Source organism: Lobosporangium transversale (assembly GCF_002105155.1).
Source record: "Lobosporangium transversale strain NRRL 3116 chromosome Unknown BCR41scaffold_35, whole genome shotgun sequence".
NCBI classification, from domain to species: Eukaryota; Fungi; Mortierellomycota; class Mortierellomycetes; order Mortierellales; family Mortierellaceae; genus Lobosporangium; species Lobosporangium transversale.
Window position 1 is genome coordinate 333,861 of NW_019029013.1, and position 27,790 is coordinate 361,650.

The window sequence follows — 27,790 nt, forward strand, 5'->3', positions numbered from 1 at the left end:
GCGAGTCTCTTTTCAAGTTTTGATATTTATTAATATTAGAGCCATTACTGCCCACGGGGCTTCCATAATAACCAAGGTATTAAAAGTTTATATAATTTATATTTTTTAAATGGATGTGTATGTCCTTGAGTAATGTCATTTTCAGGGCTGGCTTCCTTGATTTTATCCAGCGCGTACAAGGGTCATTTCAGTCTTGGGAGTATCTCGTTCCAATTTCAACAAGTCGTCGGTTAGATGTTGCTGTTGCTCTCCTTCTTCATTATTAGCCTCCAAATCATCTTCCAGTGACATGTTGCTCAAAGCAAGTGCGGCTGCAAGAGCAGGCGTTTGATGTTTACCCAGAGTCGCTTGATAGTACTGCCATCCGCCTCCAGACTCTAATACTTTGATTTGATCAGCAGATAAGCCCAAAGAACACGGGTCGCAAAGCTTCTCGATCTGGGCATGTCCACTGTCGGTATTGCCCTTGATCGCACGCCAGCCATTCCCAAAGCCTCCATATCCATATCCTCCACTATCACCACTGTCGTTATTGAAACTATGGCTACGTTGTGTCGACGCGCCGGACAGTTCACTGCGCGATCCGGTCTGCACAGCGCTGTCAGATGCGCTTTGGAGCAATCCTGGTCTTGTAATATCTTGAGGGCCTGGTGAAGGACCTTGAGATTCGGTCGATGTTTCATTAACTGATGCTCCACCTTCATTATTATTAGACTTGAAGTTAGAGTCAGCAGCGGTTGCATTACGTTCTTCCTGAAGTCCAAGCAAGAAGAAATGATCGATTTGTCTCTTGGTCAGACAGTCAGAGCATACAACTCGACGACACTGAGAACAGATGTTCTATCAAAGGTCAAGGGTATGTGCGTTTCGTATCAAAGTTAGATTTGATTCACATATTTAACATACATAATACATATTTCTCATTGGGGCAATGGGACATACCCTCCATTTAAACATCCCAAATTCGACCTTGCATAATCCGCATTCCTTCACCTGGGCTGCGTTTTGGTACTCCATCGCTGTAGCAGAATGACTATCGGACCTTCGATTGGTTGCACGTGTGTTGGCATTCATGTTGGCCTCTTGCCCAGGATCATTCTCACTGCTATTCATTGCTTGGCTTGACTTACTCTTCATCTTTTTTTTTTAAAAAAAAAAAAAAAAAAAAAAAAAAAAATTGTTTTATCAGTCTCATTTCTTACAGGTTTAGAGGCTCCAAAAAAACCCCCAAAAATTTTTAGACAACTTACTCGGTTGAGGCTAGCTTCAACTAAACCTCGTACCATGCCTGCTGCGCCGCTAGAGAAGTGCTCTGGGGAATAGTCCTCTGGCTGAATGATGACGCCATCCAGACTCTGATTACTTGCACGGCGATCAACATCGCTACTTGACCCCCTGTACTGCTGCTGCTGTTGCTGTTGCTGGCTGAAAGCATCCGCTAACAGGGGCTCAGAAGAGATTGCATTGGCAAGAACAGGCTCGGCATGCAGAGCTTCTTCCTCCTCAGGAAACATGGTGTCGATGCAATCATCGCAAGCTCTACCAACCTTTTCAGAATTTCCGCTTCTGATCAAGATATTCTATAATAGTTCAAAAAAATAAAAATAAAAAATTAACATATTGTCCCAAAGTACAACTTTCTTAGAAGTAACAAGTAATTAAAAATAAAATAAAAGCCCTTGGAAGCTTCAAGACACTTACTCGAGAAGAACACGAGTGGCAAACAACTTTCCCACATGCGCGGCAGTGATGCTTACGCCTGAAGAGCGTACCAAATTCTTCGGAACAAATCATACAACGTGTTGCAGAGTGGTCCGGAACCCAAACGGGCGCATTGTAATTCTCTACAACTCTTAATGGTGGCTGTGTCTTTTGGGCTAATGGTGAGGTGACCCCTAGCCCTGTGGAAGGCTCCATAGGAGACTGGTATCCATTGCCATCTGCAAGAGCTCCATTCGATGCAGAAGCAGCAGCAAATTCAGGATCGATGCCCACAGGACTACCTAAAGGGGCATTAGAACGTGAAAAATCATTACCACTAAATGGACTAGGTGACCACAATCCAGTCTCACGTCGCAACAATCCAACGCCAAAGCTTGTCGCTGCAGTGGCCGCAGCACTGATACTTTGCATGGGTGTGATGGAGATCTTGAGTGTCCTCTTAGCGGACAAGAAGTCTTGCGTGGCTTTTCGAATAGCATCCATCCACTCTTCTTTCTCCTTGAGAGTGTCCACATAGACTTGTGAGGATTTTTCGGAACTGATGATCTGGAATGCATTCTTGGTTGGGTCTGGATCCTCTGCCCCAATGACTGTACAATTCTCGAGCCCAACTTTACGATGGAACGTTAGAGTGTCGTCCAGCAACGGATTCAGGCTAGGGCTTGTCCAAAGGATACAATCCGAGAGCAAGATGAGCACTCGAACCTGAACGTTCCGACGACAGACCTTCCAGACACTCCCATGCTTCAACAATGTGCGACCGGGGGTGACAAGTTGTTCAGACATCCCCGCAATCTTGGACTGGAGCTCCACCATCTTGAGGAACATTTCGTGTTGTCGAGTCGTCTCGTTAACTGCGATTGCCGTTTGCGCCATCGATTCAAATGCTGTTTGCAGTTTTCGATGATCAGGATGATCTTCGGGAGTATGACGCAACAGTCCTTCCAATAGCATCTTGTATCGAGGGATCCTTTGAACTGGTAGCATTAAATAGGCCTGGAAATCCAGGTTTTTGCATTCGGGCCTTTTTTCGGTATTCTGTATTTATGAAAAGAAAAGAATCAAGGTTGGAAGTGTCAATGAAGGACTGCGTATACATGTATTACTAAAAGAAACAAAAGCATAATCAATGATAAAGGCCAATGTCTACCTTGAGGAACTCTGTGAGACGCTCATTGCGATTCATACAGTCATTGATATGAGTGAGAGCAGATGCAAAGGTCTTGACATAATTTGAATACATTTTCAAGAAAGGAGCCTGGGAAAGCAAAACCAAGAGAAAAAGGGTTTAGAATCCATAATTGAAAAAATAAAGCATGAAGGCTCATCAACTACATCAAAAAAAAAAAAAAAAAAAAAAAAAAAAAGGGTTGAGCGAGCTTACGATTTCAATAAAGATATCGCCAATACACCAGTCAGCATCAAGAACCAGTAGCTCCTCTTGTTCTCCATTTTGACCCTGGACAGTAACTAAGACCTGATTCGGCTTGGTTTTACTTTCTGAAGACCCTTTTCGTCCTCCTTCTCCTCCTTGGCTAAGTTGGCGGTCTTCATTTACATCGTTCCGAGTGTTTTGGTCCGTTTCATCTTCGCTCTCCCAGCCTGTCGATAGAGTGTCACCACATATCCGGGTTTCAAGCTGTGTCAGTAACAAAGTGTTGATCTGCAGGATCTCTGAAAAGTTGGAAAAAATCTCATTCACAGACTTCTTGGAAAGTAAAGGTGAAAGAGTCGAATTAGAACCCACAGTTGAGGACGCATAATAAAGTCCACTGCTAGTCGATGACATTGTATTCATGCTCGATCCTGCTCCAGCTGCCAGTCCATTCGTAGGCCCATTATTCAAGCTAAGGCTCGATGTCGTATGCATGCCATATAAATTATTCGTAGTCGCATAGGGCGCATTCAAAGGCTCGTGGAACAACGTCTGCAGAATAATCAATCCGTCTACATACGAACGTTCTGTTCTGAGTATCTCCAGAATAATCTTTTGCCGTTCCAGTGTCAAAGTCTTACTCGTGAGGACGGTGTTTGATGACAAAGACGACTTTGGCAAAGATCCTTTTGACATAAAAGTGTTAGATGGTGAAGCTGAGTTAACGGAGGATGTCATTGAGGACCGTCGCAGAGCAAGGGGCGACTTTGTGTTCTTCACAGCCTTGGGAAGGGGTGGAGGCGGAGACGTTAAGCCTGAAGGATCTGAAGGTGTTGACGCGAGATCCAAGAGATTTAAATTAGGATTATTGGAAGAGGCCAGGGATAAGTCTGGATGCGAGGCATTTGGCGTCATGGTGTAAAATGTACTGCTGGAGCTCTGGCGAGTATGTGCTGTGGGGCGGTATGAGTATGGGTTGTTATCCAAGTTTGTAGTTGAAGACGCATTAGATGCATTGTATTGGAAACTGCTCCTCTCTTCACCCATACCACTGGACCCACCATCAAAATCGTTCTGCTGTGCCTCAGGCTCTGCAACATCTGGCAAGTCATATAAACGCCATCCAGGTTTTGGAAGAGGCATTGATGCATGTCGGTTAGCCTTTTCGAGATTGGGACGCTTAACAAGATCGCTGTTATGCGAGGGATCGACACCTTCAGCAAAAGCCGAAGTAGAAGGGAGAGAGGATGATAATGAATCGCCTGTGATAGTGTTATTATTGGCTAGATACCCCTCAATTGTATAAAGAGGAGGTGTGGCGTGCATAACAATATGGCGAGGATAGCTATTATTATTACTAGTAGTAGTATTATTATTGGAAGTGGTGGTCGTGTGAGAGATAGATGATGCAATAGGGGACTGAGATGGGCGCGAGGAAGTGGATAGATCAGACGACGTTTGTATAGATGCCAATGAAGAAATTGATGTCGATGTCGTATCTGTCACAGGGATGGTGTGAGGCTGTAGACTGAGCCGTGTGCGTCTTGGCGACGCTGGGGTAGGTAAACCTGATAGATGCCCATCCAGAAGGTTAGGGGCAGATCCACTTGGGTTGAGCATCATCTTGCTGAGCCGATCGATCTTGGTTAGCCTTGAGCGTGCACTCCCACTGAAATTCCTTCGCTCTTTATGGTTCAACACGACACTCGGCGGAGAGTTCTGTGCTGTTGTCGACGAGGTCAATGTTTCAGTGCGTGGGCGCTGGTTGAGCGTCATGACTGAGGTTGTCTCTGGTAATGCAGTGGAAGGTGATGCTCTGTTGGTAGGGAAAAGCCATGATTGACGGATTGAAGGAGAGTGGTTTGCTCTCCCTCCGAGGCCTTTGTAGGGTCGGAGGCGCTGGTGGATGTTATAGGACTGAGTACTGTTTGTTTGTACTGGAGGTGGATGAGATGGAGATATAAAATGAGGGTGTTCAGGAGCCGGAGCTGTAATGACATCAGGGCCGACATGAGGCTCGGTCACGGCACTACTCTGCATGATCCAAAGAGGGAAGGGATCAACAATGGGTAGTCTGTGCGCAAAATGATTAACTGATTACTAGTAGGGACAAAAAAAAAATGGGCACAATAAGCGAAGTGATAGAAGTAAAAAGAGCTGGGTAGATGTGAAATTGATATGGCAGGAAGAGCAGGAAGAGACAAAAATCCGCGTTTGTGTAGCAATCAAGAACTGAGGTAATGTGGAACGATAGGATAAGCGTAGGTGCAGAAAAAACAAAATAACAATAATAAAAAAAGCGTTCTTACACCTTTCGTAGGCAGCAAATATGAAGTCAAATAAACTGGATAAAATGTTTGTTCAGGGAGAGAGGGCAAAGTGGAAAGTGAAAAACAGGAATGAGTGTAGCAATGGTGAATGAGCCAATGAGGTAATAAATGAGGGCAGTTTCAAGGGTGCGGTGAGAGGGTTGGAGGGTTAGAGAAGTAAGGGTTGATGATATAACGGCTGCGACGTTGTGAGCAATTGATAAAAATGGGTGAAGTGGTAAGTAGAAGCAAGGAGGTGATTGTGTTCGTTGTAGTAAATAGTAAATGTTCAAAGAGGAAGAGACACAAGCAAACAGTTCTGTTTAGGACAGGTATCATGCGAATCAATAAAAGTGAAAGTGAGCAGAAAAGAGAAAAGGAAAGAGGAAAAGAGAAGAAAGAAGAGAAGAGAAAAGGACAATAACAAAATGAAGAAAATGTTGATTGCAATGCAACCCTTTTTTTTTCCTTATGACCTTCGCCATGCCATGCGCTGGATACTGCGTAATGTAATAGTGGCATACATTATCATAGTCAGTTGGTCTCTTGATCACAAAATTCTATTCCTCCACGCTCTTTTATTAGTACTTTTGTATATTGTCCTTCTACTCTCAATGATTCTTGGATCTTTTCTTCGCTACTCAGCAGAGCATGCTGCAAATTCGATCGGGAATGGACAGTTTTTATAACATCATTACCAGTATACATTCTACACCCCTATTCATCGTGAACGAAAAGCAACTGAGCAAGAGCGACAATGACAGTGTGTGTTGTCCGTCTGTCAGTAATGCAACAAGCACGTTTGATCAGGCGGTGCGACCAAAAGGGGCTCACTGGTTGACTGGCTGACTGACGTGGTATGAATAAATTTTAGCCATTGTGTGCCTGAACCTGACAAAGCACCACTGAATGACTCTCCTATTGAAAAAAAAAAAAAAAAAAAAAAAAAGAAAAGCAAGCATGACCAGCTTGATCACGGAATGGCCCTGTTAGATACATGAAGCCAAGCAGACGGATCATGTTGTTTCGAAAAAGGGAAATGGAAAATATTCTATCCCACTTACCCCCACCCATATAATCCCATAGGGGTCATCTTCTATGACCACACATGAACTCTGTTTATAAGGAGAGACATAAACAGGGGGTTACTATGCTGCACCCTGTGCACAAAATCAAAATCATAGTCTTTTTTTGGCCCACTCATCATTCAGGGGTTATAAAAACCAAAATTGACATGTTTGTACACTAATTGCAGCCGGCGTTTGCTGTTGACCCTTTTGGTCCGGATGTAAATATGGGACGGACAATAAAATAAGCAAAGCAATGACGAAAACCGTGGATCATCATTGACATCTCCAAAAGGAACAAAAAAAGCCGTTACTGTGTCCCTTTTTTTTCACATCAATATCAGAAAGAGGAGGGGAGTGTTCGAATTCAAATAATCTCCCTTTATTGCGTAAAAAAAACCGATAAATATATGGCGATGAAAAGAAAAGGATAAATAAATAAGTATCAATTAGCATATCTATACCATGATTCCTGCTTCCCCTCAATATCGAGCACTTTTGGCTACTCTAAAACGACAATCAGTCCAACTCTCCTTCTAGTCTATTCTCGCCAATGTAAACACTGAAATGCGCATGGAGAATATTCTCTCCTCCAAAAAATATATATATATATATAAAAGGAGCGTCTTGCATCAATATAGCATGCCACGTTTAACTCCTGGTCACTCAGGTGCATCTAAACACTGTAACCTCAAGAGATGTTTTTTTTTTTTAACTCGAACTTGAGGTAAACGTAAATCAAGTTTGCCACGTGGCTGTAATACAATAATACGTGATCTAATAATTGCGTCCTTGATATCTTTCTAGTCTCAGTAACAGCATACATTACGGCGGTGATTCAAGGCGACTCTGAGATCGGCCCCACACTGCCCATCTTACAACGATAACTTCCTGACGGAATGTTCCCTCTACGTAGTTGTTTTTAGAGGCTTACAAAAAAAAGTTCTTCCATGTTTTAACTCTTTTGGTGCATTTATGCCCAACATTCATTTAGTATTTTGACATCAGTATCACAATGAAAGGTCTTTAAGATCATCTCCAAAAAGATCGCGACCTTCAGGTTCGATTAAATGACACCAGTGCAACATTTTTTGAAGCCTTCACAGTGATTTGAGCTTTAGCAGCTCTAATATACATATATATGTATAAAAAAGAAATAGAAATAGGCAACAGAAGTTGAAGGTTCTTGTTCAAACACTACACCTCGACACCAACTTCCTAAACTTACTTGAAAATCAGCAAAACGCATATTTCCTCAAACATCCTAACAGCGAGTTTTTTTAATTATCAACTTCTGAGGAGTGTGAGTAATTGATTGAATGTGGCCGAACTGATAAACCATGTCAACCCAACCATTTATTCATCAGAAGGTTGAACAATAAAAGAATCAAGGATTCTCCCATAGAAATAAGAGTGATTACATGCCAGCCGTACAAAATTCTCTTGCCGAGGAGGATCAGCAAAAGTATAGAACATGTGCCCACTGCAGGGATCGAACCTGCTACCTTTTGCTTACTAGGCAAACGCTCTACCAATGAGCTAAGCGGGCTTGTTATTTCGGCTTCTTTTAATTGAATTCATAAAACTTACTTACAACTTCACGTGACTAATATACGCGCATCACGTGCTATGAATGTTAACAGAAAAAATTGAAGTTGAACAGAAACTATGGTCTGTGCGAGACATTTACCATGGAGTGAGGACGCACAACAGACTAAGTAAAGAACTCTTAAACTCTTCTCCGATCCATCAAGTCGGACGCTACATTAACACTGCCCCTCTCTTAACACCCCTTACACACCCTACGTTAGCGCACAAGAGTGCAAAAGTATTTATCAACCCAAGATGTCTGGGGCTGAAAAAATTCAACTCCATCATCGACAAGATGATGGAGAATCAAGCAGAATGAACAATTTCAAAAAACAAAAACTTCCCCTTGACGGCCAAGACGCGCAAAAACCAAGCCAAAGTATTGGGGCCACCACCCCAATTGCAATGAATTCCACTCAACGCTGTTCTTATAATCCCAAAAAGGGACTAAAACAAATGCAAGTTGATCAAGAGCGCGCTGCTACCGAGACAGCAATTGACGAAGACGACGAAGAAATGGATGACGAAACAGAGTGGATCGAAGTTCAGAGAACTAAGGAAAGGTTTTTCGTGGCCACGGCTCCTGTGGATCTGATCTATGGCGACACCTGCGCTATGAAAAGAGATGAACTCCAGCAGATCCTCATTCACCAAGGCATCCACTGCACGGAGGGACCAACCCGTATCAAGAATAAGGACGGACAAAAAGTTTTTCGCGTCGCCGTTGAAACGCTGGGTGACCTAGAGAACCTGCTGGAACTCACTCACCATAAAGAAGACGAAGAAAACGGAACATCTTCGGAGCAGCCTATCTTCACCAGAGTCGATCAGGACCAACGCATCACAGAACAGGATAGATCAGTTGAAATTTACGGTCTTCATCCCAGGACTGATGATTTCAGGATCAAATCAGCGATGGCTCAGTTTGGCGAAGTGGAAAAAATTGTAACTCGTCCATGCAAAAATGGTATCAAAATTGTGGCAAGAGTTCTCTTTAGACAAGAGGAGAGTGTAAAGAAAATCCAAGCGGAAAAGAAAAAGTGGGTTTTCGTTGTAGAGATCTTGCTCGTTTAAGTACAATTGGAAAGGAGAAAGTAGTGTGGGAACTGCGTTATGTCGCAAAGCTGTCTCAACTCCCTATGGGAACAACGCCTTTGGACTTGAAAGAGATCCTGGGCGAAAATAAGGCTGAGTTTTTAATTATCCCAAGGATTTTCTCGAAAGAGGGTAAATACACAAAGACTTTACGTGAAGCATTCGTTTATTTCTCATCAGAAGCAGACATGGTTAGCTGCATGGAGATTCCCATTAAAGTAGGTGGGAAAGAAACTATGTGGGGAGATAAAGAAGACAAAAGATGTAGAGAGTGCGGTGAACTAGGCCATATTCAAAGGGTGTGCACAATTTACATTGAAAGAATGAAGACTAAGGCCCACATCCAGGCAGTGAAAGAGTACCAAAGAGGTGGAGCGCTTAAGGTCACGGCTAACCGTACATTTGCACAGATCATTGGAAGTAGCAGCCAAAATGGAGAACAGACACAGAGACAAAGCGAATTGCAAAATGGACCGCAAAGTGGACTGCAGAATGGACAAAACAGCGGACCACAACAAAATAAGCAACAACAGCCTGGACAGCAGCATAATGGACAAAATAAAGCTATGCAAAATGTATTGGAAAAGAAAATTGGACAACTTCAAGAGACTATCGTTAGAATGCAACAGGAGCAATTACAGCTTGCGCAGACCAATCAGATGTTGATGTCTATAGTGATTCAAATACTCTCAAAGAATATGGGCATCACTGTCCCTAAGGAATAGCTAATGGCAGTCGGTCTGAGCGCAGACACAAGTCGCAGCGCGATGAAGTCAAAGAAAGGCCAGAACTCCAGTGGACTAGCTATCCCAGACACGAACGAGACTTTGGCCGCTATTATGGCGCTAATGGGCCCACCCAGGGCTGCTGAAAAAACAGTACCATTGCCATCAAAGCCTGTAGTGATAATTGGACAATCCTCAAAACCTTCCTTAAATGAGTAATACGTCTAACATAGTAACATGTAGGACAGTAAATAGAGATGGAAAGAATGATGGATTGAAGTTAGGAACCTTCAATACACAGGGAATTTTAACAGCTGGAAAATTGGAAACACTTTGTCATTGGGGAGAGTCAGAAGAGTATGATGTTATTGCGTTACAAGAGACAAATATGAATCATGGTGCGAAAATAGCAGCAGACTATATAAAACAAGAAAGTTATAAATTTTGGTGGTTAACAGGTGAGGAAGGGAAAACGCGAGGTACGGGAGTCGGCCTCATTATCCACAAGTGGCTATGGGTACATGCTGGGAGAATATCCTCATGTGGAAGCAGAGGGCAGTCTAGAGATTTTAATTTCAAAGGACAATTAAAGCTTCGGGTGATTAATTGTTATGTACCCAGTGAAGATAGAACGAATCGTGAAAAGGAAAAGCAGCGCAGAGAATTAAGCGAGTGGCTCAAAGGAGAATGTATTAGTGCAAGAGCAGAACGCAGGGAGGTAATTGTTATGGGAGATTTCAATGGGGTATGCAATCCCAGGATTGACAGAAAAAACTGCACAAGGACCAGCACCAATCCAGAAACCGATATCCTAAAATGGCTACAAACAGAGCAATTCTACGACACCTACAGGGCGTTACACCCAACAACACAAGACTTTACATGCCAAGGTGTCAGCCGAATTGACATGATCTTTACAGATAGCTTGTTGGTGGGCAAGCTTGTGTATGTTGATCACAGTTCGGTTGATGGAGTCTCGTCGGACCATAAAATGGTGACGGCCAATATCACAATCCAAGCACTCATCCACAAGGCAGATCCTCTTAAGTACAAGAAACCCAAAGGCTTCCGCTTTCAATTTCGAGACATTAACAAGACACAGTGGGATGATTTTGAAAATGCCTTAAACATGGCTCTCGACGATCAGGAGAAAATGAGGAATCTTGGACTCAAATATGAGAACCAAAATGAAGGCAGAATAACTCCGGAAGAATTAGAGAAGGTAAAGGTGGAACAAGCGTGGCGCTGGTACTCAAAAACAGTGCTTCGCTGTGCAAAAGCGACCCTACCAGGTAAAACAGTAGGTAGATCAGGGGTGAAACCTCAAGCAGAACTCTCGATCTTACACTTAGTGCGGGACCTAAGCAAGATCAAGCAAGCAACGGTGGCAATTAGACGGAGAAGACGAACCGATCTAGAGGATAGTGCAAGAGAATATCTAGAGGCGGAGCGGATCAAATTCAACAACCACGCGAAATGGATGAGGGAAGAAACGGAAAGAGGAATGGAGGATCTAGGCGAGGTGCCTGGGTGGAACGCAGATGAAGAAGAATGGGAGACATGGAGCAAGGGTATCAAGAAAAGATGGGTACAGGCAATATCGGAGATGCAGACAGAGAGGCGTTTAGAAAAAGCATCGAAGATGACAGAGTGGATTGAACAGAGATGCGGACAGCTGCTTACGGCGACAGGTCGGATGATTGATAAGTTGTTAGGTAGAGGACATGGAAGAGTCATACTGGACAGGATTCAAGTACAGGAGGACGGTGACACTTTCAACATTCTTGAGCCAGAAGGTATTAAAAGGCACGTCAGAGAATGGTTTCAAAAGTGGCACGGTCCCAGGCCTGCAAAACCTCTGGAACAAGGAACACGCTGGGAAAGACAATACGCACCACACGAAAGGATCAAGGAAGAATGGTATGATGGGCTCATGAGCCCACCTTCATGGGAGGAATTTATGGTAGTGATCCAAGAGACACCAAAGAACAAAGCACCAGGAGTATCAGGCACCACGAACGATTTATTTCAACATCAAGGCCAAGTCGGACATAACATTCTTTTCCAGATTGTTGGTGCCACAATAGTCCAAGAAACAATACCAAAGGATTGGAAAACTGGACTATTGTATTGCATCCCAAAGGCAGCAGAATGGTCAGGAAGCATGGCGGAAGTCAGGCCGATTGCGCTTCTAGAACATGCAAGAAAAATCATGTTCACAGTTCTAACCAATAGACTTAGTGAAATGATGCGGCGTCATAACATCTTGCGGGGGCCTAACTTTTCTGTCTTAAAAGGAACGACGACAAAGGACCCAATTCATATCCTCCAAGCAGCAATGGAAGATGCTAGAGAGTTTCGCAAGGAGCAATGGATAGTGTTCCAAGATATGAAAAGGTGTTTTGATTCGGTCAATTGTGCTTCCGATGGTATGTTGTCCAGAGGGCTACGTCGCTTACGAGTTCCAGAGGCATTTATCAGGTTGTGTGAGAACATCGCTGTTACCAAGGTCAATAGAGTTATTACAGAATACGGGCTTACGAAAGAGTACCGCCCAGAATGCGGTCTGGATCAAGGAGGCGTAGAGTGCCCTTTACTCTGGCGAATAGCTTATGATCCACTACTATGTGAAGTTATGGACCACATGAAGGGATACAGAATAGAGGGCCCTCCAGATACACCTCAGCTCGCATGTCTGGCTTTTGTGGACGACACGACATGGATATCTGACTCCAAGCAACATGTACAGGATATACTAGATGTCGCCACGTCCTTTTTTGTTCTTAACGGGGTCGAAATCAATGCGAAAAAGACGCAGGTGCTAACACTAAACAGCAAGCTCAACGATAACAATAATCTCCATTTTGGTACACCGGCAGAAGAAATCCGCCCGCTGGGCAAAGATGACCCTGTCCGGATACTAGGTGTCTGGGTAACAGCCAGAGGGTCGGTGAAGACAACAGAGAACATTGTAGAAAGAGAAGTCACGTCAATGTGTAGTATTCTCTCCTCAAAAGCAGTAACCGACAAACAGACAGCATATCTCATCAATAACGTCCTCATACCCAAGGTGCTTTATAGGATTTCGGCACAGATACTTCCCCCTTCTTTTGTGAGACGAATGACAGGTAAGTATATGAAGCTATGTAAGAGCAAAGCACGTATGCCGTCAACCACACCCAACAGCATAATGCATCACCCTAGATTCTATGCAATTAAAAACTTAGAAGACGCACAGACAGAGGAGCAGATATCAACCCTATTCCTACGCCTAAATGACAATGAGTTGATGGGACGTATCTGTAGAGCACGTCTCATTGCCCTCCAGAAGCGCCTTAGGACGAGCAAGCTCCCAACTGCAGAGCCGCACAAAATAAAAGCATACAAACACAACTTCGCATCAAGCGTCTGTAAACTAATGGCCGATCGACAAGTGAAGTTTGACTTGCAACTAGCAAACGATTTTGGGCTCCCTGGAAATGCTCTCAATATAGCAGACATGCTTCATGGCATTGTGGATGACCAGCCTGTGCGGAAATTAGCAGCAAGAGGAATATATTATGCTGAGCAAACTCTAGACGAGGATTCGTCACTCAAATCCTGGAATGAGGTACGTACGAAAAGGAGAGACCCAAAGGCATCTCCAGCATGGTTCCACAATGTTCAAAATGCCCTTCATGAGTCCCTTTACACACACAACTTTATCGAAGTATGGTGTAGAGACAAAAAGAACATTCTTCAGAGACTAGACGAAGAGGAAGAGAGAGATTTAAGGGAGCTCCAACAGCTAAATGAGGCTGAAAACAATGAGAGAGCAGATGAACTACTCACAGAAGACAATATGTTGGAGGGGCAGCCCACTGAGGGTGATGAGGATGATGAAGTTGGATATATAAGTTACCTCAGTGACGTGGAAGACCCCAGAGAGCCACTTGATCCCCTAAGTGTAGAACAGCGGGAGGAAAGAGAAAGAAGAGCACAGTGTTACATACAAGAGGGTATGCAGGAGTATGAAGGATACACTGAGTCTGATCGCGAACTCCAAAAAGAATACTTGCGAGAAAATTTTGAAAAAAGAGAGCGTTTGAGAGAAAAAGAGCGCGAAGCTAACGAGAGGCATAGGCTGTGGAAAGATCCTCAAGGAAGGAAAATGTTACAATTTCGCGACCGTTTGGAAAGAGGGAAGAGGGAGCAATGGTTGCTAAGAAAAATAGAGCAAGAGAGGAAAAAAGAAGAGGCGGAGAGAAGGAGAGTGTGGCGACGTGAACAGTGGGTGCAAGCCAAGCAAGAAGCCGCACACTCGAAGGCTATCGAAAGAGCTCGCCGTCAAGAACGCCTACGGTTACAGGCTAGGTTTCAAAGGCTCGATGAACAAGGAAGAAGAGAACAGCGACGACGAGCGGCTTTCAACCGAGCAAGACGTAGAGCACAAGAGCGAAACAAGATACGTGGATGCCATGAACTCGATGAACAAGCTCTCAATAGGAGGCTCAGGACTCCTCAAGAACAAGGAATAATAAAATCCCAGAGGGTCATCATCGGTGGTTTGGCTCCTCTGAGTGCCTAGGTGTAGAGATCCCACAGGTTGACATGGACAATATACTGCGTCAAAGAGAGAAACTATCAACGATGAGTCAGCTAACGCTTTACTTCGATGGGTCCCTTGAAGAGGCAGGAAGAAGGGCGGCGCGGATGGCTTTCGGAGTGGTGGCTCAGATAGGCCCAGAAAGCTTCTCAAATGTAGTTTCAGGTAGAGTCGATGGGTATGCTTCATCCACCAAGGCAGAGCTAGTAGGACTGTACGCAGCCATCCTAGTCAGTCCCCGTAACGTTCCAACGACTGTCTACATAGACAACATGGCGGTAGTGGTTCAGTTCAAGGACCTTGCTCAAAAGCGAGAAGCAAGCACTGAACGGCAGCGATTGCGATCCAAGTACGCAGTGTGGTGGGCAGCCATTTCGAGAGCGCTCTTTAAGCAGGGCGGGAAGGTAACTGTGAAATGGATCAAGGGCCATGCTGGGAATAGAGGCAATATAAGGGCAGACCAAGCCGCCAAAGATGCCCATTTTAGCGAAATGTGGACAATCAAAGACTGGAACACAACGATCTGCGCTGTCACGCTATTTTCGAGAACGAGGTGGTGGAGGATGATCTTAGACACCTGCTAAAACTCCAATCAGCAGTGAGAACACATTACTTGTGGGCGTCTCAGAACAGAGTCAGGAATTATATTGCAGACTGGCGAGAAGTAGAATGGAAAGCAAGCCTGCATATTCTTCACGATGGCAACACGCCTAGAGGCCTCTTCACCAGCCCAGCAGATTGTCACAAGAGAGCGCACAGAATAAAGAAGGTCCATGGTATGCTTCCTACACTCACTTATATGAGGCAGTGGCGACCGGACCTGTATGAGACTGACATCTGCAGGATGTGTGAACAGGAGCAGGAGGACATAGAACACCTCTGGCGATGTCCCATGACACTGGACGAGCAATTGAAAGGTTGGAAGCAGGCCATAGAACTCATCACGAAGGATGGCAAAAGAGCATTAGTGAAGGAGAAGAAGCTCTGGGAAGACAAACAAGGGAAAACACAGGAGCCAAACCTGAATAAAGGAGGCCCCTCGTTTACACCTGTAGCCGACAACGTGATTTGGGGCTCTTTGGAAGCGATGTTCAAGGGCGTCAGAGAGATTCGACATGCGAGCACTCTGTTTGGTGAGGAAGATGTGGATATGGGACGGAGGAACGAGGGTGAGCATGCCCACTGGACTGTCCAAGACTTGTACCACGGTTTGGTGCCGAAGGAACTGATACAAAAATGGAAGACGATCTTCAGAACCACAGCATCGATCTCAAGGTACATTGTTTGCCGCTTTGTCAAGTCAATCGAGGAACTCGGCAGGACTGAAATCTGGAACAGACGCTGCAAAGTCACCGTCAACTGGGAAAGAGAAAATGGCATCACCTCTGTGAGCAAACGCGCCAGGGGACGCAACTGTGTTGGGAGGCACAGACGTAGCAGAGGTGAATTCTTTGGCTCTCACCAGGGACAACGACGAACAGCAGATGTGAAGGCGATCAGGACTGAGGCAGACCGGCGAGTGGCGGCAAGCTACCGGCAGCAGGTGGAATTGGCGATTATGGAGCGCCTGGAAAGCTGCAAATTTTTGATGATTGAGGACAGCGGCTAAAGGATGACCTTCGCGCACAACAGGCCAAGTAGGGAGTAGAGCCGTGCCACAGGTCCTCTGGGACCAAGGAAGTCTACTCAATGCTGACGTGGTTTATGAACAGGATGTAGTACTGTGGCAGTATGACGATGCGGCTTCGGCCGATTATTGGATACCGCTTTATTTGCGACCCCAGTAATGGGGCAACCCATTTATAGAGCTAACATCAAAATAAATCCTACATGACCTCGTGGGTCCTTGTTATCAAAAAAAAAAAAAAAAAAAAAAATACTTGTCATGGCACCCCCCTATCTAGCCCAGGGGCCGGGTTCGAGTCCTGGTTAAGGCACATAAAGTGAAGCAAACATGTGCCAGGTCAGGGATTTGTCTGAGTTTTTATACTTTCTCTTCGAGACAGCCTAGTGTTCTCCGCTAAGGCTAAGATCGTGGGTGCACTACCCTAAGTCGCCTGGCTGGCCACACGTCTTAGTTATATATTCCACCCCAGCCGAACCAGCGGTACATCTGGCAGCACATCCCCCATCCACCCACTTGACTAGGACAGCGATCACAAAGTTTGACGGAGTCCAAAGTAGAAATTTCAGACCAATCCCGCAAGATTTGGGTCCACATGCCAGTGGATTTGATCGAATAGAAAAAAATTAAAGTCGTCCTAAGCTAGAGTCGGCACGCCAGCCTCCGCGGCTTTTCACGGGCGCAACAGGCCACATCGGAAGGATGGACTTCGAGTACCGATCACGGTGTACATTGGTAGAGAAAAACATGGATACGAATTGGCTCTTCACAGCCATACCGTGCGAACTTTGAGAGTTTCACTTGTTTCATAGTTGAGGGCGATATCATTAATTTAGAGCGAGATTATGAAATAAAATTCCTCACCTCTGTGGGTTCTTGTTAACACAAAAAAAAAAAAAAAAAAAGGACAACCAAAGGATGGGGAAACAGCGATCAGCGTTGTCATGCTATATTCGAGAACGAGGTAGAGGATGATATTGGACGCCTGCTAAAGCTCTAATCAGCAGTGAGAACACATTACTTGTGGGCGTCTCAGAATAAAGTCAGGATCTATAGTACAGATTGTAGAGAAGTAAATTGGAAAGCAAGCTTGCATATTCTTCACGATGGCAACACGTCTAAAGGTCCTTTCGCCAGTCCAGCAGATTGCCACAAGAGAGCTCACAGAATAAAGAGGGTCCATGGTATGCTTCCTACACTCACTTATATGAGGCAGTGGCGAGCTAACATCTAAATAAACCCTACATGACCTCGTGGGTTCTTGTTATCAAAAAAAAAAAAAAAAAAAAGCAGTGGCGACCGAACCTGTATGAGACTAACAGGAGCAGGATGTGTGAACAGGAGCAGGAGAGCATAGGACACCTCTAGCGATGCCCCATGGCACTGGACGAGCAATTGAAAGGGTGGAAGTAAGCCATAGAACTCATCAAGAAGGATGGCAAAAGAGCCCTAGTGAAGGAGAAGAAGCTCTGAGAAGACAAACAAGGGAACACACAGGAGCCAAGCCTGAATAAAGGAGGCCCCTCGTTCAACCTGTAGCCGACAATGTGATTCGGGGCTCTTTGGAAGCAATGTTCAAGGGCTTCAGGGGGATTCGAAATGCAAACGCTCTGTTTAGTGAGGAAGATGCAAAGGAATGGAGGAACAAGGGTAAGGATGCCCACTGGACTGTCCAAGACTTGTACCGTGGTTTAGTGCCGAGAGAACTGACACAGAAATGGAGGACGAACTTCAGGACCACAGCATCGATTTCAAGGTGTATTGTCTGCCGCTTTGTCAAATCAATCGAGGGACTCGGCAGGACTGAAGTCTGGGACATGGAAGATAATTCAAAATGTGCATGCGATATATAACCATTTACAGAACGTATATTGAAAGGGATAAGATGGTATACGGGACAAGGGAGGTTTTGGAGGCACTTCCACTCAAGGAGGTGGAGAATTGTTGAGACTAAAGGCAGAAGTCCTTATTAATAGCTTGCTTGTCCTATGCAATCAATTGGGAGATGGGGTTGTTGAAGTGATCCAGGAATTTGCTTAGGAGCTCGGAGTGTCCTGTCTATAGTAACAAAAACTACAATGAAAAGAATAAAGCGAAAGATTGCTGAGTTGTATTTGCTTTTCTAACATTTTGAGATAATAGAGAGAATAATAGAAGCTTGTCTCAATCATGTCCTTGGGATGTTGTTCCTGAGGTCCTCTCACTCTCACACTCTACAAGACTCAAGCAAGATATGCCATCACAAACATCTCTCCTATCTAAAATACATGAACCCGTATGCATATGCTAACATGACTTTAGTCCATAGTCGGGATGAAATATCCTGCAAGTCAAAAAAATAGATCACCATTTTAGGATGGTGACATTGCTACAAAAAGAAATTCATAATAAAAAATATGTATTTAGATATTAAAAGAGTGATCCATAACGAACGAAGGGCAGCTTACTGGTCGCCCTATAAAAAAGAAATTGCTAATATTTACACGCCATTAAACTTTGCCTTTCAAGTATCCCCAACGCTTGTATTCCGTTCTTGTCTTCGCAATTTAATATTGCACTTGTCTTCCTTTGCCCCCTAGATTTTTTGTCATCTTTGTCTGTTTAATTGGTTTAATTGCTGGTACAGGACAACAACGGTTAAAAGAGGAAATTAAGTTTTGATGGCCCAGGAACATTTCGATTCCTTAACCCTTTATCATTACTTTTATGCACTCCCTTATTTTAATTTTTTTATTTTTTTGCTTCTACTCTTATTTCATGTATCGAACTAAGTAATTCCAGCGGCGTTATTGCTCACTCTATTGTGTGTGGTGGACTTGATAAGGTGCAAGGTTAATTCTTCACAGTCTCATGGTCTACGTCCTCAAAAAATGTTAAACGAGGTAGAACATTTATACTTCTTTCAACATTAAGCACTGATCCGTGTTAATTAACCTTGGCTGTAACACAAATATTGCCTCTACTCTATTGACAAACTGTAATAGAAAAAACTTTAATCGGGATACATTCATTTACAATGTATTATATCTCAAATCAAGTGGTACAACAACAACAGCATGAAGAGAATGCGAATAAAAAAAAATAAGGGGTGTCACTGCTTTTTCCATGCCAAAAACCAAAAGCTTTATTCATGCCATGTCTGTTGCAACAATGCAACAGTATATATCATTGCATCCCCTCTTTATGCCTGTATGTTTGTCTCTGCTCTCTGAGCCATCCATCCTTGACTATGGTCAGAGTGGACCATCGTCTTTCTTTTGATACTCTTGTGCTTGCTCTCACACTTTTCTCGCTCTTTTCCCCTCACTATTAATTCAATAATAGTAGTATTAAAAAAGGGAGGCCATTGTCACACTTTACACTTACCCATCTACCTCATTCACATTTAGTCATTCCATTCGTCTCATTCACATCTCGGAAAAAAAAAATTGATTGCACTTTCTATTCGCTATCTTTTTTTTCTCATTTTTCCCAAATTTTGGCCGACCAATCAACTAATCCCAAAATGGACTGCGCGCTTGTGACAAAAACGCGAAGAAAAAGGTTTCTGCGCCAATAGAATGAGGTTCTATCCCGATTACTCGTTTAAAATCGAAAGAGCTCTTTTGGCCGCACATCCCACACATCCCTTGAGGAGAAAACCCGGCCCGAAGGCCTGGACCTACCTTGAATAAAATAAATAAACTTGAAGATGATATCGTCTATTGAAGAGTCCATTGTACCAGAAAGCACAGACACCTATTTTTCTCACTGTTATACCCTCTATATGTACAATATATACACTTTTATTCCCAGAGAAATATTTATATATAATTATTTGGGAACCAAATTCAGAGCAAAAACCAATCATTGGGATATTGAGGCCAAGCATAGTGGCCTGAATGTATTCTTCCTGCACGCCATAATCCTTCGCCTTTATTTTTCAATTGTTTAAATTTCCCCCTCGATCTCCTTTTTGCCATTTCTTCTTCCAGGGCCACTTTCCTTTCCTTTTATTTGAAAGGAAACAAGCAGATTGTTGGCATGTGCATGTCTCTTTTCCTTCCTGACGCTCTCTCACTCTTACTCCTTCTCTCTAACCCCTTGCAATCCATGTCAATCCCAATACACATAGGTTAACAGTCCATATTATGCGTGGTGCACCACCCCTTCCATTTTTTTTTTTTTTTTTTTTTTTCAAGGGAGAATAATATCTCATGGCTCCTGGCCCAAGTAGGCTCTCTGGCTTCTCCTCTTTCTCTATCTCCATCTCTGCACCTATCCTGTATCCCCGTCTGCCTTTGATTTGGATTTTACACCTGGCCATTAAGTTTTTGCTAGAGAAACGTTAGCATATATTCATCCAGTACTTGTGCCTCGTTCAGAGCGCTTTGGGTAGCAATCGAGAGCCAAGTCTTGAGATTGATATAGCGAATGACTACATCGTTCTCAATAGCTAACGAACGTAAAAAAAAAGTTTTTGCATAAATTGTTATAAACAGCATAGGCCAAAAAGAAATAAAGCCATGTTGGGACGCGACTCAAAGCCAAGGTTCACTGTATTGTGTATAAATGTGTGTATGTTTGCATGTTAGTATATGCTTTTGTTGTGGGTCCGTTTTTTTTTAGTTCCCTCATAATTTTTACGACTCCTGAAACGGGCAGGCCATTTGGACCATATGCTTGTTATATTTTTGTTGACATCCGTTAGCTTTTTGGCCTCTTTCAAGACATTGAGCTGGTTCTTTCTTTTCTCTTTTTTCTTTTTATTCTTCTCTTCCTGGACCTCTTTCTAATTACCCAATTCATCCTATTCATCACTACATCATTACATCGATCACCACTCTTCAAACCTATCGTAGCTCCTGCTCCTCTAATAACATCTAACACCCAATCTACTCCACTGTACCCTATCCTACTCTACTCTACTCTGCTCTACTCTACTCTACTCTGCTCTACTCTACTCTACTCTACTCTACTCTATTTGCTCTATCCTGTTCCTTACACCACACTACACCACACTACACTACACTGTGCTATCGCCGCCTATCAACAAAAAGGAAACCAAACACGGTCAGCCAACCAGCGCGGCCCCATTAATCTTTCTCAATTGGACGTACCTGATATCAACAATAGCATCATAATAAATCATCATGGGTTGCTGTGTTAGTCAAGAGGATAAGGAAGGCCGTCAGCGTAATGAAGATATCGAGAATCAACTCCGAAAAGATCGCCTACGGATGCGCAATGAAGTTAAAATGTTATTGCTAGGTAACCGAGGCTTTGTTATATTGGCCAGAAGTTTTGCGCTTCTTGCTTTTTATGTGTTTATGAGTGCATGAAGCATGCTAAACATCTTTTTTTTTTTTGATCAAAGGTGCTGGTGAGTCTGGCAAATCCACTATATTGAAGCAGATGAAACTTATTCACGAAGGTGGTTACTCAAAGGAAGAACGTGAAGCGTACAAGGAGATCATCTTTTCCAATACAGTTCAAAGGTAAAAAAAAAAAAAAAAAAAAAAGAAGCGCAGGAGTACAGGAGTACGGTGGTTAGCATCTTCTTTCCTCGCCTCATGTCCACTCATGGTTATAGTCTCCATATTAATGCATCAATACATTTGATCCTCAATGCTGTATTCAAATGGCAACAAAAAAAGACTTTCGCCCGAAAGACCCAAGGGTCAATGCGTCCACAATTTCCTTCTCTCCTTTTTCAAAAATTAACATCAACAAACAAATACACGCTCGATCCCTCTCTTCACCTCACACGCATTTTCAAAAAGAAAATACAATAGCAAGCGTTCTATTGTTTCGTAATGCAACCTTTCTCTCTCTTTGCCTTGTTGTGTTTTGGATGAGGGGTGGTAATAATTGCTATTAGATATAGCTGTTACTGGACGTCTGAAGGTTTCTTTTTATTATTTATCTGCAAACCCCAATATACAACATGTATCCAAGCAGTCTGAAAGCTTGTGAATATTTCCTTCTCTATCTGCATTTTATGAAGAATTGAGCGCTTCATTATAGTTCTTTTTACTTTTTAATCTCTGATTAATGAAACATTTGCGGCGCAATGGGGGCCTTAATCATAGAAAGACCCGATATCAAATAGGCCAGGCTAAGTAACTAACCAATGCTCATTTCCCTTTCGTTTTACAAAATTATTAAACTTTGATGATGAACTTCAGCATGCGCGTGATTCTGGAGGCGATGGAAAAAATGGAGCTGCCTCTTCAACATGGCACGAACCGCAACTATGCGATTGTTATCATGAGTCAACCTCAACAAATTGAGGGTGAGTACATGCCTCAAGATGTTGCTCTCGCTATCCAAAACCTATGGATGGACCCCAATGTACAGCAGGCATTCCAGCGTAGTCGTGAATATCAATTAAATGATTCCGCCAAATAGTAAGTATTTTTTTTTTTTTTTTCCTTTGATCAAAGAGAGAAAAAAAGATTATTGCAAAGTGGAGACCGCCTTTCTGATCCAATTTATTAATTTATTTACTTTTCGTGTTCCGATTATTTAATCAGTTATTTCGATTCGATTGAACGGATTTCCAAAAACACGTACGTCCCCACAGACCAGGACGTACTCCGATCACGCGTGAAGACAACTGGGATTACAGAAACGCGTTTCGTGATTGGAGAATTGACCTACATAATGTTTGATGTGGGAGGTCAACGATCTGAACGTAAAAAATGGGTGCATTGTTTCGAGAATGTGACCGCAATTGTGTTCTTGGTAGCAATCTCAGAATACGATCAACTACTATTCGAGGACGAGACTGTTAACCGGATGCAGGAAGCCTTGACGTTATTTGACTCGATCTGTAATTCAAGGTGGTTTGTCAAGACTTCCATTATCTTGTTCTTGAACAAGGTTGATCGTTTCAAGGAGAAGTTACCTTTCTCTCCCATGCGCAAGTATTTCCCTGATTATGAAGGTAAAAAGAAAAAGAAAAAGAAAACTAGTAGTTTAGAGAAGATGAAGAATGAGGGATATTAATCATTTCTATTCCATCTTTTTTTTTTTCTTCTTCCTTCACTTTAAAGGCGGTGATGACTTTGACCAAGCATCACAATATATTCTTAATCGCTTCGTCAGTCTGAATCTTTCGGACACGAAGCAGATTTACACCCATTTTACGTGCGCTACCGATACTACCCAGATCAGGTTCGTCATGGCAGCCGTTAGTGATATTATCATCCAAACCAATTTACGCGATTGTGGTCTTATGTAAAAAAAAAAAATTGCTATGCAAACAAACATAAAACATGTTACGTATTATTCAGACTCTACTCTCTCACCTCCTTTGTTTCTCCTACACTGTTCTCCCCTTTCATCCTTACTCTCAAGTAATTATGAGAGGGTGATATAATTCTCCGTCATATCCACACAACGTATATACCAATTTAAATTTATTCAAATATGTACTGTATTTAGTTTGTGCAACCACAGCATTCTATTTTGTGCCTGAAATTTTCAGTCGTAATAAAGTTAATAAAAAAAGACCATGGTTGTTTTAAATATTTTTATTATCTATATTTCGTGCTCAGCGATCAGTATTATCACCAAAGTCTTGATTAAAGGCCTCCAAGATTGCCTGTCCAACAGCAAGATGCGACTGGTCATTAGCATCAACATCGGCGTCAGCAGATCGGTCTTCCATCTCTCTAATTTGTTTGTCAAGACTACCATCATTGCCCTCAGAATTCTTATCTAATTCATCTGAACTAGCGCTTGAATTCGAGTCATTATCACTTGATTCATCGTCGTCGTCCGAGTCGCTGGAGTCATCCGAATCCGAAGAGGAAGGTTCATCAGATGACTCCTGAGAAGATCCCTCTTCGGATTCGTCTTCATCTTCTACTTCAATCTTGCCATTGACTGCTTCATCATCCTCCACCTCCGTGTTCACAGACCCTATGGTGTTATTACGAGTGTTGTTATTCTTGGCTCTCACGCTATCATTAACATCACTGTTCTCGTTTTGCTGTTTCTGTTGGTCAGTTTTCTTGAATAGCTGTGTTGGAGGCTCCTCAATCGTGTACTTTTCCAAAACTTTATCCGAAATGTTCTGCTCATGGTTGATGGTGGCTACTTCCGTTGCTATTATTCTAGGTTCTGTTGTTGTCGTTGTTATTGATGTTGTCTCGGCGTTACCTCCTGCATCTGGTATTGCTGCTATTGATGAAGCTATATTTTCTGAGCCTGGTTCCGAGGATGAAAATGATAAAGAAGAAGGCCCAACGACAAGAATTGAGGGGTATTCAAGCACTTTCTTGAACTTGAGTGCATCTTGTAAAGTGTCTGTGCTCTTGAGAGGATACAGTGCTGGCTGATTAGCCTTTTGATTTCAACAATCACAACCATAGTAGTGATAATTATAAAATAAAATTAAAAATAAAAAAATATCAGTATCCAAAACATGATTGACTGCATTGCATTTATATATATATATATATATATATATATATATATATATATCAAACATTACATGTCGCAAAGGGATCACAAAATAAAGTCGGCACCGATCCAGATTTGCAACTGGGTATCTTTCTATTAAATCCTCCGATCCTTTACTATTTTCTGCTCTGTTCAATGAACCTTGAAGCAGCTCCTTTAACGTCAAAAGCTCCATATTTTTATGCTCCAACAGCCGCCTAGAGGGACCCACTGCTGGGAATAGCCATTCAATTGTCCATATGATTCTGCTAGGCCTATTCAACAACAATGAAACGGGAAAAAAAAGAGGTATGCTGAAAATGAGAACTGGTTGCAAATATTGAAAAGTTCAAAAATGAAGAGTGTCGTTTTTTTCCTTCTTCTTCTTCCTTTCACATACTTGTCTCTCCAATGAGTTTGATTCTCTTTTCGTTTTTTCAATCCATCTGGCATCCTAATCAGATGAATTGCACGTTTCCTAGCCTGCATGATCAGTTGCTTATCCTTATATGTGCCGCTTCCTTCCGCTCCCAATTTTTCCAGATCCTGTGCTGCAGATAAGGATAATTTTGTAATTGATTTGTCTTCCCCTTCTTCTTCATCGCTCGCAGCATTTCCCTCCATTTGATCTCGATGGTGATGATGGCGTCCACGCTTTGTTTTTGCACCATGAGTGCTGTTACTATCATTGACTCCAAATATGCGTTTCCGATTCGGTTTAGATCCTGCACCACTTTGCTTCATATTTTCGCGCGCTGCATTGTCAACTGTCCGACCAACTTCTTCCAAAAAGTTATAATCTAAAAAATCAAAACTCAAGAATTTGAGATTCATACTTTTTTTTTTTTGATAACGAAATATTTCAAAGAGAATTACCAAAAAGAAAAAAAAAAATCATTCATATCTTACCGCTCATCATATCTTGTTCTGTATATTGTTTCCGTTCGACATAATGAGTCCTAGATCGAATACCTGTACAGGTTGTGTCGAGTTTATGTTGTTTTGAACAAGCCAATGAACATGTCTGACAAAGACAGCGTGGACACTTGTATTTAGCTCTCAGTTGGCCACAAACCTCACAATCGATAATATCTCCGGTCGATACCGTGTCTGTCTCTTTTTCCCGAATTTGGATCCCATCTTTGACCACTACCTCTCGAGTTACAAAAGCGTTGGTGAAAAAGTCCATAGTAAAAAAAAAAGAATCTCAATAAACAAACACAAAAATAGATTATTATTATTTTTTTTTTAAAAAAAAAAAAAAAAGGGCCTCGTTTGCAAGCAATGTCGCAAAGGGTTTAATGTCTGAAGAAACAGCTGGTGAGAATTTAAAGAGTTCAGAAGGTAACAATGGGGATCAACAAGACTCATGGTCAAAACTCATTTGTTTCTTTTCTTTTTTGTGACTGTAAATGAAAAAATGGTTTTTTTTTTTTTTTTTTTTTTTTTTTTTAGTGGCGCATTCAAAATTATTTATTTTTGAGAATTGGTTTAGATTTGAATAAGGATATTGCGTTGTGGTTGCTGAGCTTGCTTGGGCGGTTGCGGCGCCGCTGCAGACTCAAAGACTGACGATTGGTCCTGAGGTACGGTCTGAACAATGTAGTCCAACTCCAGCATCAAGTCGTAACAAAAGTCATCCAATTTCAAATCGTTTGAATCAAAACCTTTATAGATAGTCCCGCAAAAAAAAAAAGAGTTAAGTAAAGGTTCATTTACATGTGACAGAAACCGTATGTCAAGAAGTAGAGAATGAAATTACCAAAAGGATCTTCAATCTGATTTCCAATAGCTTCGATACCAAAAAGCGTAAAGGCTACAGCGCCACATAGAGGGATCGTCAGCCATTGAACATCCCGGATGGTTGTGAATGGTAATATACAACAGTACATCGTCAAGATCTGCTTCAGATGAATATTATACGCCACTGGAATCGGCGTTAACAGAATCCGTTCCAGATTTCCAAAGCAATCAATCATGGATGACAATGCCATGGTGCATTGACCCTGATAAGGGATATCGATCAGCTCCTTATCTCGCACATAATTAATCCACAACGAGAGTTGATATGAGATTTCCAATGGTAAAGACATCGATGCAGTCGAGTTATCCCGTTGAATCACCCAATCACTCTTCTCTGTCTGTAAATGTTGTCGATGATTAATATATTGAGTCCTCAGATTTGTGGCACTCTTGCAGGGGACAAAATCCTCTGGCAACAATCCCTGAAGATCTCTGTAGGCTGTTCCGTACTCTGCTCGAAGGTGATGCTTCGTCGCCACCGCAAACGCTAAAAGCATGTTGATGGCACGAATCTTTTGATCATTGATTCCTGTAGGACCATCAGGTTTCTCTTTGATACCCACCCAAATCACACGAGCCATGTTTCGGATACTTGTATTCATGGTTGTCCATATCTTGCGACCTTCCCAGAATCGATCATATGCAGTGTTGGTTCTGAAGGCGAGAATCAAACCGATAACAATACTCAAGGAGCCAACTGTCGGGGGAGAAATTAATAATAATAAAGAAAAAAATTAGACAACTAAATCGTAGATACCCTCCCCCATCTCAGCCATGGTCTCTTAAACACAATAATAAAAGGCATTAGCCATCGTGCTTACTGACGGATCCCGCTACAGCAATATCAATACCCATGGCCAGGTAGATATAACTGACTGTTATTGCTACCAGTGTCGTGAACAAAACATTTGGAAGAATAAGTGGAATCACCTATGTTTCGACATATTCGTGTTCCGAGTTAGCAGAGGAGAAATCATGATCTTTTTACAATGACATAGACAACGATAAATAGAAGCTACTATATTGTCCAGGAATGCTATAAGGCAGACTCGGAAAGAACTACATCCACATATACATAAAAAAAAGCTAGTTTATCCTACCGAACCACGCCAAATGAGAGCGATAGGGTATCCCCATGGACTTTCAGACCTTCTTAGTCCCATCGTTAATGAGACTTTCTATGGCAGACACTCTGTGGTATATCGTATGTCGTATGATTTCAATTCTTTTTTATATTCTGGGAGATGTATGCAATTAAGGTCAGTGGGGCTTAAAAAAGCTGATGGCAAGATCAAAGGGAATTGAAGAACAAAAGAGAGATGAGAATGAACACACAGGGCAATCTTTTCATTTAAAAAAAGAACCGGAGTAGCTTACAGTCTGCACTGGGCCTGAGGCCTTATTGATTGTGAGCCCTTGTCATCCCCTGAATTTGGCAAACTTTCAAAAATTAACAGTCATTGCT

The 27,790-nt window shown here is 42.6% G+C and overlaps 4 protein-coding genes and 1 non-coding gene across 5 annotated transcripts; 1 reads left to right on the top strand and 4 right to left on the bottom strand.

Moving 5' to 3' along the window:
- Positions 1-162: 162 nt before the first annotated feature.
- On the bottom strand, positions 163-5,137 carry BCR41DRAFT_398970 (hypothetical protein; the record flags this gene model as incomplete). Its single annotated transcript, XM_022029014.1, has 6 exons — positions 163-840; positions 943-1,137; positions 1,251-1,580; positions 1,702-2,760; positions 2,873-2,980; positions 3,107-5,137. The coding sequence occupies 6 exons, from the start codon at positions 5,135-5,137 to the stop codon at positions 163-165; spliced, it is 4,401 nt and encodes a 1,466-aa protein (XP_021878729.1).
- Positions 5,138-7,950: 2,813 nt separating this feature from the next.
- On the bottom strand, positions 7,951-8,022 carry BCR41DRAFT_t114. The gene has a single exon. It is a non-coding gene; the product is annotated as a tRNA-Thr (tRNA).
- A 12,760-nt stretch (positions 8,023-20,782) lies between these two features.
- Positions 20,783-23,589, top strand: BCR41DRAFT_325774 (guanine nucleotide-binding protein subunit alpha). Its single transcript, XM_022021596.1, has 5 exons — positions 20,783-21,342; positions 21,449-21,569; positions 22,260-22,481; positions 22,608-23,020; positions 23,130-23,589. The coding sequence occupies exons 1-5, from the start codon at positions 21,225-21,227 to the stop codon at positions 23,315-23,317; spliced, it is 1,062 nt and encodes a 353-aa protein (XP_021878730.1). The 5' UTR covers positions 20,783-21,224; the 3' UTR covers positions 23,318-23,589.
- A 27-nt stretch (positions 23,590-23,616) lies between these two features.
- BCR41DRAFT_325775 (hypothetical protein) lies at positions 23,617-25,780 on the bottom strand. Its single transcript, XM_022021597.1, has 4 exons — positions 25,432-25,780; positions 24,923-25,322; positions 24,575-24,797; positions 23,617-24,424 (listed from the first exon to the last, which is right to left on the bottom strand). Exons 1-4 carry the CDS (start codon positions 25,709-25,711, stop codon positions 23,630-23,632), a joined length of 1,698 nt encoding a protein of 565 aa, XP_021878731.1. The 5' UTR covers positions 25,712-25,780; the 3' UTR covers positions 23,617-23,629.
- A 198-nt stretch (positions 25,781-25,978) lies between these two features.
- BCR41DRAFT_339566 (Bestrophin/UPF0187) lies at positions 25,979-27,682 on the bottom strand. Its single transcript, XM_022022164.1, has 4 exons — positions 27,426-27,682; positions 27,147-27,255; positions 26,285-27,022; positions 25,979-26,189 (listed from the first exon to the last, which is right to left on the bottom strand). The coding sequence occupies exons 1-4, from the start codon at positions 27,486-27,488 to the stop codon at positions 26,014-26,016; spliced, it is 1,086 nt and encodes a 361-aa protein (XP_021878732.1). The 5' UTR covers positions 27,489-27,682; the 3' UTR covers positions 25,979-26,013.
- Positions 27,683-27,790: the final 108 nt, after the last annotated feature.